Source organism: Lissotriton helveticus, chromosome 6 (genome assembly GCF_964261635.1).
Source record: "Lissotriton helveticus chromosome 6, aLisHel1.1, whole genome shotgun sequence".
Lineage (NCBI taxonomy): Eukaryota > Metazoa > Chordata > Amphibia > Caudata > Salamandridae > Lissotriton > Lissotriton helveticus.
The window spans coordinates 1,763,527,939-1,763,543,491 of record NC_136067.1 but is presented as its reverse complement, the minus strand read 5'-3'; the positions used below and the strand labels follow the sequence as shown (position 1 = coordinate 1,763,543,491).

At 43.2% G+C, this 15,553-nt stretch overlaps 1 protein-coding gene across 1 annotated transcript in view; it reads right to left on the bottom strand.

Annotated features, from left to right (window-relative positions):
* LOC144761885 (mucin-like protein) overlaps positions 1 to 15,553 on the bottom strand; it is a 507,595-nt gene that overhangs the window by 77,470 nt on the left and 414,572 nt on the right. Inside the window, exon 18 of the mRNA XM_078647097.1 lies at positions 8,153 to 8,278. Within this exon, the coding sequence (XP_078503223.1) occupies positions 8,153 to 8,278 (126 nt within the window). The remainder of the gene's footprint in view (positions 1 to 8,152; positions 8,279 to 15,553) is intronic.

Sequence of the window (15,553 nt, the reverse complement as noted above, 5' to 3'; positions counted from 1 at the left end):
TAATTACAGAAGAGAGTAAAATAAAATAGTTCGGAACGTGAAAAGGGGGCAAAGTAGAGTACTCCTCACCCCCTAGGCCTTTTTAGGCGGTCCCAAAAGGATCAGTTTCTGCTTTCCTGAGAGATTATGGTATGAGTTCCATATACCACAATAACTTGCATTACAACATGCAAGATATCTATCTCCTATTACCAACTTTTGGAGATATTCGCGCTAAGCGCGAATATCTCCAAAAAGTAACACCTGCCCTGAGCAGTTCTTAGCCATGTTATCCAATGGGAGGTGGATAACATGGCTAAGAGCATTAGCTCGGTAATGCATGAATATCGCTGAGTTTTTAGCGATATTCATGCATTGCGGCCGTTTATTATCGCATTTGCGATAAACCTTGATAATAGTAAGGTTTATCTTCGATAATTTCTGACGATGCTTAGTGGTAAAAAATTGGTTGGTAAGCATCGTTAGCGATAAATATCGCTTAACTTTGGTAATATGCCCCAACGTCTGTTAACGTTCGATTCGAAGGAAATGAGGAAGTGTTGAAAAACATTGTCTGCGCCATCTTGCCTTTTTTGAAATGCCACACTTTTGTCGTGCACGGCAGCCATTTTAGGTGTCTTGACCAGACCCACTCTCTGCACGCTGTCGATTCGTAGCATGGCTCCTCACCCACGCAAGCATCTTCCCTAGGCAGTGGTCACCACCGCTCTCTGTCTTATGCATGGGCAATAAACCTCCCCCCATCTGCGCTGCTCTTCCCTGAGAATCACACTCTGTGCCCGCCCGACACCTCCCTTTCGCCCTATTCACTACCGCACCCTCTGACACTCCTCTTTCTCTGTGTCCGATTGTCCAGGCTATCAGCTAGCCCTGCAGATGTAGTTTATGGCCCCAGCTGTAAAGAATCACCCCTCTTCAAAGGAGTTATAGTAGATCAAGGCCCACACTCGATGAGATCCATCACACCACACGTGTTCCTACTATCTGAAAACCATCCTGTATTGTGATTGGGGAGGGGACCGAGCCTGAAGCGGAAGATTCCAGGAATGACTCTTTGTACATCAAAGTTTTTACAATTATGTGTCACATTAAAAATATATAGCACTCCAACAAAGTAGTAGGAATATAAAACTTTAATAACATATAAATATATACAACAAAACAAAAACAGTAAAAACATTTAAACAACGAAGAGACCGTGGCAATTTCTTTTTAATTATCCAATAGATTTATTGAAATTGACAGCACCAATAATGAAATATTCTTGTCAGTAGCGGTCTGTTGTGCGAATAGTTCCAAGGCAGCAGAACGCGCTGAAATCTAGATGGCACGAAAGTGATGTCTAGTAAGTTGCCGCCCAGCAAAAAACGGCGTGGGGCGCCGCGGGGGTGAGTGAGTCCAGTAGGCACCACAGCTATTCTTACCGGCATTGCAGAATTACTGCTGGGGACAATGCCTGTGCTGTAGCAGGGTCACAGCAGAAACAAAAAGGATTCTGTTGAAGATGTTGTTGGTTTTCAATTTGAAAACAGTTCTGGTGTCAACTGCTATGCTAATGTAGTGGTTAATGTTTTGTTTTCTCTAGAAAATGTAAAAGAGGGGGAGGCAGTCCAAAGTTCCGTTAAAAGGGCAAAGGAAAGGATCGGTGGTTTGAACTATCAGTCAAAAAGGGGAGGGGGTGCAATAATTTTTCCTACCGGGTCACACTGTGCTTTCACCGGAAGTGAGGTCTGCAGGATTCTAGTAATTCAAAGTGAGGCTGGCGCCAGCATGGGAGCGCCGACGTCCCGCGGATACAGTTTCGTCACTCCACGGGCGATCATGGCAGTCATTCCCCATCGGGGGTCGGAGACTCCCGCGGCTCCTCTAGAATCTTCAAGGTCGTGGAGGACTACGGTGGTGGAGTCAACCAGTGACCGGGCCATTTCTTTATGCTGGGCCCGCTCTTGCCAGGTCGACCGCCATTTTGAGAGTTCGGCAGCTACCGGCGATCGCGGGGTCACATGAGCGGACGGGCTCCACCCTGCCGGGCGAGACGTTGCAGCATGGCCACAGTGGAAGAACCGTTTTCCGGGCGCCTGGAGCGCTGAGGGTGCAGCTGGGAAGTCTCCACCTGGGGAGGCGGGAGAGGCCTGTTCGCACCGTCTCTCCCTCCCAGTGCACCCCACGGCGTCTCGCTTGAGATTTGTTATGGCCGGACCAGGCGATGAGGACGAGGGGGGGGTCGGAGGCATGTGCAAGACATCCCCCCCCAGTGTTGTCGCAGCCATTATAAAAGAAAGAAGTGTCCCGTCCGTCTTCGGGCCGGGCTTCCGGTGGATGTCGGCCGGACGCCCCTGGCTCTGGCCCCATGAACGGGTTTCTTGGTTTATCGGCTGCAGCCGGATCCCGTCGGCCTCGGCCCCCCGACCGTTGGTGGTCGGACCGGAAGAGCATGTGGCGGGACTACCTGCAACTCTCAAGGGCCACCGCGGCCGAACTGGGAGAGAGAGGGGAGGGTCGAGGAGACATTCCCCCCCCCTGCAACTGTTCAGCGTTGTAAAGGCAATCCCCTGGCCGGGTCCCGCTGGCCTCGGCCTCTCCTTCGGCTACACCCTACGTTAGGATCTCCTGGCCGAGGCGTGGCAGCAGGACCTGCCTTATATGGGCTGCTCCCGGCTGGGCGTAGCCGGAACACTGCCCCACCTTGGAAGTTTCCAGAGTGGGGGTGGATGTTCTACTGACTTGCATTTTCCCTAGTCTATCGATTTTTTTGGCGTGGCAGGCGGTGGGACAGCGAGGGGTGATTTGGTTTCTCTTACTGTTTTTCTGGTCTCTCACCACTGGCATATTTTAACGTTTTCTTGTTTCTAGGACATTAATAGGTTTTATCATTACGTTATGTTATCGTTTCTTTGTTCGTTGTTTAATAAAAGTTCATGTTCATCAGTGGCCTACTGATTTTCGTTTTCCTATTTTTTTCTTTCCAGGTTGTTTCATGGTAAAGTTTCTGTTAACAGGATACAGTGATCACTTCGTTATTATTGCATATGTCCTTTTCACTAGGGGTGCTCTCTGGTCGGGCCAGATGACGTATCTCTAGTAAATGGTCCGGGTGAAAAAGGTGCATCAATCAGTGGGGAGTAGATAGGCATGACAGATTACAACGGGGGAGAACGGTCCGCATTACGTACCCTTTCACTACTTGCAAAGATTTTCCTACGTTTATTTGCAAACAGGGAATACCTCCAAAAAGAACTAATTCCAAACAGTCAATGTTCGGACAATCAATCAATCAATGAGGAATGAAATAGGTACGACGTGTTAAAGGCTTGCGTTACCTACCCTTCACTATCTGCAAAGGGAGATAGAATATTCCTATTCTTCCTCGTTTGCAGGTAGAGAAGATCCTTAAGAGAATTAACTTCGAACAATTCAATGCTCGATTGAAACAATCAACAAGGGGTACTGTGAACACAAATGAACGCCGCTTATATACATACGCATTGCTATTTTCAACAGGTTGTTCCTAATGTTTCTATTTTAGCGAGGTCAAAAGAGATCCCATTAGTGGCCTACTGATTTTGCTCGATTCCTTTTGTTTTTTTACACGATTTTTTGCTATCTGCAAAGACTAAACAGAGTATTGCGACTCTGTGCTTGTTTGTAAATAGAGAATGAACCAAAGAGAACAATCAATCAAATGGAGAGAGAAGCAGGCACGACGGATTACAAAGGGGGCAAAGGGCTGCGTTAACTAGCCTTCACTATCTGCAAAGAGAGAGTACTCCTAATAGAAATGAGGGGTGGGGGGCAGCAATCAAAGCAGATCAGTGTGCATAAACACGAAAATGTTTTTACTTACCACGTACTTGACATTCGACAGCTTATGATATTTGCTATTAAAAAACCATTGAAATTCACTGAAAAAACCATAGGTTATAGACCATATATAGTTAGGAATTAGCATTTACAAAACCTTGAAAATTCACTGAAAAAACCATAGGTTATAGACCATATATAGTTAGGAATTAGCATTTACAAAACCTTGAAAATTCACTGAAAAAACCATAGGTTATAGACCATATATAGTTAGGAATTAGCATTTAAAAAACCTTATTTTACTCACACAAAACCATTGAAATTCCATATATAGTTAGTTGCACTAACTATATATCGCGCACCCGCAATCCACTGCTGATGATGTCACATATTACATCATTCATGACATGGTCAGTGACATCACTGATGACATCACTGATGACATCTCAAATGACATCACTGATGACATCACTGATGACATCTCATTTGACATCAATGACCACATCACTGATGATATCATTCATGTGACAATACAATGCATCTCCTCACACTTTAATATAACCTCTGTTACACCCAGTGTTAAATACAGAGTATAATTTTTGAAACCATTAACACACCAATACTAGTTACTACATACGCACTCAGTGATTCCTATGTTTACACACACATTCACTCATTTACCCATACAATCATTCATACATACAATCACTCATCTTTACAACACTATCATATGCACTCATACACCTATACAGACTCTCACACTCTGTCACTCATCCATGGAGTTACTCACACACCTAGTCAGTCCTGTAAAGAATCAATCACACTTCCATTTTCTAATCTATACAGTTAAACATAGAGCACCTTACATTTTGAAACATATACTAACACATAATTACTCTCTTATACAATCATTGATACAAGTACACATTGATCTGCACAGAGTCACACACCTCCCAGCCAGCCACACACACACTCAGTCTCCCATACAAATACTTGGGCAATCAATCAATAACCCATATAGTTACTCATATAGCTACTGATCAACACATGCAGCAGTTTACAGAACAACAGACATAATGATGCACAAATTAAGACAGTTTAGTCACTAACCCATGCACTCAGTGAGACACATTTAATCACTCACTCATACAGTCAGTCACCCACCTACTAAATCCTTCATCCAGACACTTCTACATCTACTCATTCTTCAATATGTAAAACATATTTAAACTTTACAGAAACACACAGTCACTGGATGATGTCATCAGTGATGTCATTTGAGATGTCATCAGTGATGTCATCAGTGATGTCACTGACCATGTCATGAATGATGTAATATGTGACATCATCAGCAGTGGATTGCGGGTGCGCGATATATAGTTAGTGCAACTAACTATATATGGAATTTCAATGGTTTTGTGTGAGTAAAATAAGGTTTTTTAAATGCTAATTCCTAACTATGTATGGTCTATAACCTATGGTTTTTTCAGTGAATTTTCAAGGTTTTGTAAATGCTAATTCCTAACTATATATGGTCTATAACCTATGGTTTTTTCAGTGAATATATATATATATATATGAAGCAGTTGTTGCCCAATTCGGTGTCGGCGCTCATCAATCAGGGCGTGGTGCAGTTTTTACGACTGGGCATATCGTTATTTATTGCTGTTAGGTTTCCCAAGGGAAAAGTAAAACGCACTCATCCGTCTTGGTGTGTTTGACAGCGGTTTATTTAGCAACCCAAACCCAACGCGTTTCGCTTTCTTCCAAAAGCTTGCTCACGGGATGTTGAGCAGGTTTCTAAGTCCTCCTTTTATACACAGCATCATGTGATTTCCTGTTTACGCTGCAAGTGCATTATGGTTAATGTAGTTTACACTACATTGTCGTCACCAGTCTGCTTATATTTTTTTTTTATTTTTTTGTGTAAACTGGAAAGAAAAGGGAAGGGTAGTGGGGGATAGTCTTTAGTATGCAGACATTTGAAGCTCTTTGGTGAGTTTGTAACATTACTTTGCAAGTGTCTGTTATTTCTTTTGAAATGCAATTGCAAAAGAACGATGTTACATCATTGTTCATCACGCAGGGTATAGTTATATTTGTTAACTACGAGTGATAGAATTGTTAACCCTCTGGTGGGCTAGTTTGCAATGAGTCAGGTCTTATGTTATCTGTGGTGCCATTAGAGATGTACATAAAGTTCTTCCATGAGATTGAGCCCCCTGGGCTCCAAGGTTCTGAAGTTGACAATGTGTTTCGATTCCTTGCGTCTTAGGATTTTGTGGCGGTCACCTCCTGTGTCTGGTTGTGGGACCTGTTCTATGGCACAGTATCTCAGTAATTCCCAATTGCTGTCATGTGCCTGTTCCATGTGCTTCGCCACTGCATATGACCGGTCTTTGTTAGTTGTTGCTCTTGTGTGTTCCAGTATGCGTTTTTTGGCTTCGAAGGTGGTGCTCCCTATGTATCTGCGGTTACAGGGGCATTCGATCAGGTAGACCACAAAGGTGCTCTTACAAGTCAGATGTTGTGGTATTGTCCATTTTGTTCCCCTTCTGATTTCAATTTCTTTCGTAGCCAAAGCGATTTTGCATACTTTACAGTGTCTACAAGGATAGAATCCTTTTCGTTGCATCCAGTCTATTTTTAGTTTTTCAATGTAGTGGCTGTTAACCAGACAGTCTCCCAGATTTTTTGTGCGTCTGTAGGTGATGTTCGGATGATCGCCTATGATCTGCTTCAGTGTGGGATCTGTTTTTAGGATAGGCCAGTGTTTTTGTATGATTTTCGTCAGTTTGTTATTTTCAGCACTGTGGGTCGTGATTAGCCGGATCGTGTCCGTCTTACTGGGCTTACATATATATATATATAGATACACACACACATGCATATGTGTGTGCATATATATAAATATATATATATAAATATTTATAAATATATATTTATATATACACACACACACACATATATATCTTACATTTTTTATACTTACCTCAGTAGTAAAGGCATATGTGGGGTAAAAGGATATGCGTGGTAAAGGCATGCTTTTTAAAAATGTGTGGTGTAGGCATGTGAGGTAAAAGCGTGCGTTGTAATATCGTACAACATGGTAAAATTGAGTAAAAAATGGGCTACAGCAAAGCAAATGAAGAAAATATTTAGGCTTGAACATAGATAGAAATCTAAGTGCCACTAGAACTGTAAAATCGAAATATTTCAAATTCTTACTCACCCAAGAAATAGCTCAGACCAATATTATGTCATGTTGGTATTGCTGTTATCACATTTCAGAGGGAGTACTGAATGTTATGTAAGATCTAGGACTCAGCAGATGAGGGCAACAATGCAGAACAGAGACAAGAAAAACAGAAAGAGCAGAAAAATAGAGCAGAGAAGAATAGACAAGGGCATGTTAAAGCGAATAGGACAGAACTAAGCAGAGCAGGACAGTGCAAAATAGACTGTAAAACAATAACAGAATAAAGCCTTTCACAATAGTGCACAACAGAGTAGAGTATAACAGAGCCCAGACCAGTGCCGGACTGAGCACCCAAACGCAGCCCTGGTAATTTTGTCGGACCGGCCCCCACCCCTATTTGCAAGCCTGTAATGCTTAACAAAACGCACTGCTGCTTTTGGTCCTGGAGGCCGATATTGCTCAATTGCTGCAAAACCGGCCCCCAGTAACAAAACCGCCCCCACCGCTCCAAAGTGGCCCCCACCCTCCCAAGATCCCTGGCAAACATGAAGTTGAACAAAAAAGAACATGAAAGATTATGAACACCTTGCTTTTGGTTGTGATGCTAAAAACTGGATGGCATTTGCAAAGTCAGACAGGGGTACAACAATTCTTTCCAATACCTCTGCACCAGAGAAGGTAATAAAGGCTTTAACAATTCTTATTTATATATTTATTTTCGTATTGTTTCATAACATAGCACGCTAAGCAAAAATAAATTCAACAACACAAGTACAAGTGCACAAAAAATTTAATATAAGCCTCTAAAATGTCAGACAATAAGAAGACCCGGCAAAGGTTGTGTTGACGTTCAAACAACGCATCATGGTTCATTTTTATTTGATTATTTTATACTGTTATCCTTATTGTGTCATTTAGTTGTATGTGAGCTTGTTTAGTAGGATATGCCTATAAGTAATGAAAATTGAGAAATTAAGGTTATATATAAATATCAATGTTTAGCATCTTTTCTGCATGTTCTGGGTGAGTTTGCCAATCTAACTTCATTCATTGAAGTATCACAATGAAGTATCACAAGGAGCAGGCGTCTGGGTTTGCACTGTCTCACCACCCTGTATTGAGTTATACAATGGAAGAGGTGTGACCGCTTACCTGAGTAGCATGCTACAGACTCTAGTGTGATGCTTGAGTTGCAGATGCATTTGTAACCTCCATAAGTGTTTTTGCATTGGACGAGCTCACTGCAGCCGTGCTCGTTAGCCACGCATTCGTTGACATCTGAAAAAAGAAACAAATAGACATCATTTTTTGGGTGCTTCAAAATTTGTTGAAAATAACCCCACAGAAGAACCATGCATGGTAGCTATTTTAAGAATTAATAGGATGGCCTTACTGTAATCATGGTGATGGTCCGTACTATAATCATGGTGATGGTCCGCAGATATTTAGTCGTTTGAAATAGAGATGTACAATTACAAGCAACTAACAATTGTTTTTTAATAGAATTTACACATTTGGACATTCTCCACTGTCACCAACATCAGGTTAATTTTGCCATGAAAATGTACCAAACTTGCACTGCAAGGCACTGAACTCAATAACATCGATTCACAAAAGCATTTATGAGTTATGAAGTTGTACTGTGGGATACTCTTGTACTCATTCATGCTTTTATGAATTGGCCCCAGACTCTCTTCCTCTGTATTAGTAAAATTGTGAGGAGGGCACATTCCTTTCCATTCTACAAAATGTATACTGATATTCCCATTTATTTTCCATTTTAGATGTTTTGAGGCTAATTCACAAATGCATGTAAGAGTGCATAAATGAGTACTACAGGAGCACAACATATCTTCATAAATAGACCCCATGGAGAAAAAAGTTTCTATAAGCTGTTCATTTGGAACTATGGGCGGAAAATCCATTCCGCTCGCGGAATTTGCGGATTTTTGGAAATTTCGTGATCCGCGAATCTCGCGAAATAGCCGAAAAATCCGCAAATCCGCTCGCGGGCAGATTTCAGTTAAGGCAGGTGCTCGAGTTGAAGAAAGCTAACTTTGTAACCATTTTAGAATGGCGCCGGCAAGCTGCCAGAGTTGCAACTTGCAAGTAAGCAACTCTGGCAGCTTGCCAGCGCCATTCTAAAATGGTTACAAAGTCAGCTTCAACTAGGGCACCTGCCTTAACTCTGTAAGTGCTTCCTGTGGGCCAAAAATTAAACCTCAACAGGAAGCACTTAGAGATATAAAGCAGGTGCCCGAGTTGAAGCTCAAATTCAGTAACGTTTTAATTAGCCCAAAACATAAGTGAGCACGGTCGAGACTAGGCAAGTGTGCTTTAACCCCATATCTGGCGTAGAAAATTAGCTGTAATACTCGAGGGAGGTCTTTGAATCCATGAGTTTCTCGAGCGTAATCCCCGTGTAGTTCCTGTGGGACAGGAGGCTGCTTTCTCCTCACCTGCTGCCCTGCTCGCTCTCGGACCCTTTATACACAAGAGGCATGTTGACACGCATAGAAGCCCAGCACCACATACTAGCAGTATCAAACGTCTTCCCGCCCTTTCCCAACTATGATGGACAGCTCACTCAGGGAACCTCGGCGCCTTTTGGCGCGGTGGCAAAGTTACAGGCACACATGGTCAGTGGAGACAAATCTTCTGGCCCTTTACGCAGCTGCAGTGTAGGAAAAGCACTAAACATTTACCCAACGAGGTAGCACTTACTGACTAGCCAGTAGAAAGTACTCCAGTTGAGGAGATAGAAATTGCAAAAAAATCCACAAGTTCGTGGGAAAATCCATGAATACACAGACTTTTTTGCAATTTCGCGTGAATTCGCGGACCGCAGATCCGCAAAATTCGCCCATACTTATTCATTTTCATGTTACAGCTCTCAAGACCACATCCCATTAGATGTTTGATCTAATTCAGTTCACACAGTTTGTTGATGTAGGAAATTGAATTATTAGTAGGTGGGTTTATACACCCCCAGTTAGTAATAATAGCACATTCACTAATAGGTCCGGTCAAATCTCAGTAATTGAATCCTTGCTCAAACCTTTGTAGCATTGCAAACGAGCAGTCAGGTTAACTTAACCCAAATTATGCATGTATCCGAATAGACAGAGAGGGACTGAGGGGTGGGGGTTGCTCTTGCATGTGGGAAATCTCTAAAAAGCTCTACATTCCAGGTCTAAGTTTTGAAAGGAGCTTTGGGGGTTCTGCTTTGTTGTATTGTCCCCATGATACACAGATTTTTTTTTTTTAAAGCAATCGCCCAAGCACTTGTTCATAAAATTATAGCTTGGCCTGATTCTCAGGCCCACCTGCAGCAGGGCTTTAAACACTTCTGTCAGGTGGACCAGGTTCTCCTCCCAGGTGAATGAGAATACAGCTATATCATCCAGATAAGCTGCACTGAAATTTTCCAACCCAGACAGGACTTCAACAACTTTTGGAAGGTTGCAGGGGCATTCTTCAAGCCAAAAGGTATTCCTTTGAATTGAAAGTAGCCCTACATAGTGGAAAATGTTGACTTCTCAAGTGCACCTGGACTTAGGGCAAGTTGCCAATAACCCGGTGTCAAATCTAATGTACCAAGGTATTTTGGCAGCCCCCAACCTGTCAATGAGCTCATCAACAAATTTCAAAGAGTATCTTAGGCAAGTAAATATAGAATCAAATTGAGGGCACAAAAAACAACACAGCTAGATGATTTTACAGTAGCAAGAATAGGAAGATCTATTTAATCAATAATAAACAGTATCATGTTATATTCCAATTCAGAAATTAATAAAATTCACGTGGGAAATTCATAAGACATATTTATTTTATTTGCAGGTTTGTACCGCGCTGGCTTCACTCCCTGAGGAGTATCTCCGCGCCTTTGGCTTCTACAGTGAATTAAGAGGAAGGGCTTTAAAAGCTGTTCTAGTTTACTGTTTAAACAAGAAGGTCTTCAGCATTTTCCTAAAAGGAAGGTGGTCTACACATAGCCTGAGGGATATTGGGAGGCTATACTCATACCCATACATACATGTATCCATTTCTCATCATTCTTGTTATCAATATTTTATGTAAATACAAAAAATGTTTAATCATCTATAATATATGAACGTATTAATATTGCCTAATATTATGCATGTTTGTGGCCATGAGACAAAGTCCCAGAGGGCTGTAATATGCTACCCATATTTTGGCTAGTTGCCTTCATAGGAATCCATCCAGATAATGTCTGTATTGTTGAAAGTAAGTCCATGGTCCAGGCGCTCACTATTTGGGCAGGAGTAAAAAAGTGTTTCACATAATTCCAAAATATGTTTTTGTATCTTGTACACAGTGTAAAGAATTACGGCCATTAGGCCGGTATCCTGTGTTGTTTAGCCATCTTTCAAAATATACATGCCGAATCTAAATAGCAGAATGTGGCAAGTTCGATGGCTTATCTTATGTGGATATCATGATGTCCACATATTATCTTGATTGAAGAATTGTATAATCTTATGGTCGCCCAAGTAGGCTGTATTGGAGCCATCTATAGATGGGCCGGCATCCGCAGAGGCCCGAAGTGAGTAATGCACTCAGGCCGAGCCACAGTCAGCATGGAAGTAAAGGTCATCAACTCCAGGAATGGGGTGAGCATCAGTCTTGGTGACTGCATTCCAACTTCTGTAGTCCACACAAAACCTAATTTCTATCTTTCTCTCATGGGAATAGGCTTGGGCATCAGAACTACTAGACAGGTCCATTGACTGTCAGAGGGATCAATTTCCCCAGTTCAAGAATCTTGGCTATCTTAGCTTTAATTCTGACTTTGACCTGGTCAGACAACCTGTACAACTTGTTTTGACAAGTAGGCTGTCACCAGTGTCAATGTCATGGACACACCAATAGGTGAGTCCAGGAGTCAGGAAGGACAGCCTTGCAAACTGCTCCAACACTTGTCTGCAGTCTTTCTGCTACTGGTCTGTCAACTTGATAGAGACTGCCCCCTCCACTCACCCATCTTGTGTACTGGTGGAGATGAGTTCTGGCCGAGGCTCGCTCTCCTCCCCCCCTCTTTCACCTGTGACCCTCAGAATGGTCATGGTTCCCCAACCTTGGTGGGGTTTCAATATGTTAACACAAAGTACCTTGAGGGAAGGCCATGGGGTGCCATGGTCCACTAAGTAGGTGACCTCACTTTTTGTCTCCACATGGGTCAGGGCTCAGTCCACTTGTCCTGTAGGGCCATGGCTCCAACACCCATACCAACTGTCCTGGATAGTACTCAGGCATAACTTTTTGAGCATACCAGAGCTTAATTAGTTCCTAGCTGGCCTCCAGGTTGCTGCTTGCTCCCTTCATATACTCTGCCATACATGATCACAGGGCTAGACATAATCCAGCACATCTTGATTTGGCTCCTTGAGACACTTCTCCCAAGCTTTTCTAACTGAACACAATGGCTTTCTTACAGGGTGGCCCAACAATAACTCAATGGAATGATAACCAACCCCTTTCTGTGGCACTTTTCTGTTAGCAAACAGCAGGCATGAGAGGAAAACATCTCATCTCTTCCTCAGTTTGTCAGATAAGCCCATGATTTTCCCCCAATGGTCTTATTAAATCTTGCAACCAGACCAGTGGCCTGGGGATGATATATGGCGGTGAACTTGTAGGTAATAGCATTGATCCCACATAGACTTCATGTGCGCAGGCATAAAATTAGTCCCCCTAGCTCAGACCACCTCCTTGGGAATGTTCACTCTGGTAAAAAATGGCAAGTAGGCGCTGGCCACTGTGGGAGCAGGGACCGTCTTGAGGGATATTGCTTCTGGGTATCTGATGGCATGGTCCACTACCACCAATAAATATCTGTTCCTAGAGGCAGGTGGTGGATATAAGGGCCCAACAATGGCAATCTCCACCCTCTCAAAGGGCATCCCAACCACAAGCAGTATCAAGGGAACCTTGGCTCGGCCCATGTGCTGTCACTAGCTTGACAGTTGACAAATGAGCTGCAAAACTCCTTTATCTTATCAGATGAAAGGGGGCAATAGAAGTAGTTGGCCAGCCTGTTCCAGGTCTTGGTCTGTCCCAAATGTCCGACTAAGGGATGTCATGAGTGAATGTGTGGAGGAACTCTCTATACTTCTGAGGGACCACCACTTTCCAGGTTGCCCCTGGTTCCCTGTAGACACTCTACTAGACGGGAAGGAAACACAATTACCTTCTTAGGACTAGTCACACCTCCCCATTCCAAGCTTACCATTGCCATGGGGTGGAGCTTGGCTCTCTTGGCTGCATAGGTGACCTAGTGAATTACACCAGGTAAGATCTGCTCTGGGGAAACCAGTTTGTCCAACACCATGGTCACACTGGCTCGTGCATCCCTCAGAGCCTCAACCTCAGTCCAGTTGATCTTAGACATTTGTCTGTACTTCTCCATGCTTGGAGGAATGGCTGCCAGGGTTGCAACTTCCACCCCACCCTCACCTCTGCATACACTTTCCTCACTTCCGGGCAAACTTACCGCCTGGACCTTTACTAGCTATCCCCTTGGCCAGCCCACCAGTGATGGGCTTATTTGTGCAGGCTGCTTCTCCAGTGTTGTGTCCTGACTACAAGCAGTCAAAACGCTGCCCTACCTTTTTATGTCAAAGTGTTTTCCCTGATATCCCTCTCCCTTATCAGTGGATTGGTCCTGGGAACTCCTTAGGTGTTAGGGGATCTCCTGAGGACTATTTTTGCTGTTTAATGTGGGGTCCCTTGGGAGGGGACCTGTCCTCCCTTCTTCTAATCTCTTCCCTGGAAATTCTTGGTCACCCAGAAGCGAATCCACTCAGGTTTCAGGTTTTATAGTCTTTATTTCGATTGAAAACAAATCATAAAAGACACATTATAACATATTATAAAAATTTCAAAATTATTTGATTATCTTAACAACGTGCATTTGTGATATTTATAATTTAAGATCAACACAGCATCAACTTAATACAAAACTAAGGAAAAATAAAACTGAACAAAACAAAACAAAACAGAACAAAACAAAACAGACCACTTTTAAGATTAAAATATTATTAAACAACAAGGAATGCAAAGACAGACCTGTCCGAAGCATAGGAAATCTCTAAAATTGGAGGAATTCGGAAAGATACAATTTAGCAAAACCATTCCTAATACAAGATACATAATATATTATCCTATGTTAAAGGGGGATGGAAACAGTTGGTCTTAAAGTGGGGGCATCGAGGGCTCTATCAAGGAGTTTATCTGCTTTTTAACCTGATAATCCAAGCCCACCCTAAGAATTTGGCTAGGCTCACCACAATCACCTCTGAGGTGTTGGTTCTTAGAACCCAAATGGCCTCTGCTGACTTTCTACGGGGGAGGCGCTGAAACAGGGGTTGTAGCCATTTAGTTTGCGGTGCTGAGTAGATAGGACAGGCAAACAAAAAATGGCCCTCGGTTTCCTTATGACATGGGCACCATCTACAGAATTCAGTAGCACCATTAGTCCACTTATTTGTGAAGGTGTTTAATGGCAAAGCTCCTACCCAAAACTGATGGTAGAGTTTCTTGTCCAGCGGTTTGGTAATAACATCCCAATATGACTCACGGGAGGGATCCAACTTAAAGGTCAGAAACCCTCCCGTGAGACTAGTGGAGCTGGAGACAGAAACACGTGTTTGGCGGAGCGAAGCCCAATATAGTGCCTTGAATTCCTGTTTGGAAGGAAAGGCGCTAGTGCTAGGAGATATCCACAACTGTTCCAGCCCCATGTCTACTAGAATATTTTTTACCATTTGGAACCAAGGAATTCTCCCGGAACCCCCAATTGACCTTACTTCAGCCAGTTCCTTTGCAAAAAGGGTAAGATCGGGAGAGGTCCATATGCGCCTCCAAAAGCCACCAATCGAAATCTGGCCATCTCATTAATGGGAAGGCACCCCAGATCTAAACAAAGGGGAATGGATGGGGTCGATTGGGGTAGTCCTATTAAATTCCGTAAAAACTTACACTGAGTTTTAAATAGACTAGAGAGATCCATGTAACCCCAGAGGTCGGCACCATATAAGATTGCTGAGTTAATTTTAGTGTCGTAGATCTTAAGTGCTGGGGTAACCCGTTTTGTAATTGATCTCTTTTGTTCATTTAATAGACAACCAGTAAGTCAGGCGAGCTTAAGCTGTTGGGCACCGACTTGGTCTTTCCATCCCAGACGACGATCAAGAGTAACCCCCAAATATGTCATAGTCTCAACTTGTTCCAGGTTGACTCCACTCATGCTTACAGAGCTCCTGACAAGATGGTTCCTTGTAAGGACCATCAACTTGGTCTTGCCCACGTTTACCTTAAGGTCGTTAATGACACAAAACTCCTCAAAGCGGTTCAACGCCCGCTGTAGTCCGCTACGTGTTCTTGAGAGGAGTAGGGTGTCATCAGCGAAGATGAGCATTGGGAACCTTGTCCCTGCCAACAGAGGGGCATCGGTGGGAGTGTCCGCGAAGAATTTGACTACCTGATCTATAAATAAAAGGAAGAGTGTAGGCGCCAGGACGCACCCCTGAC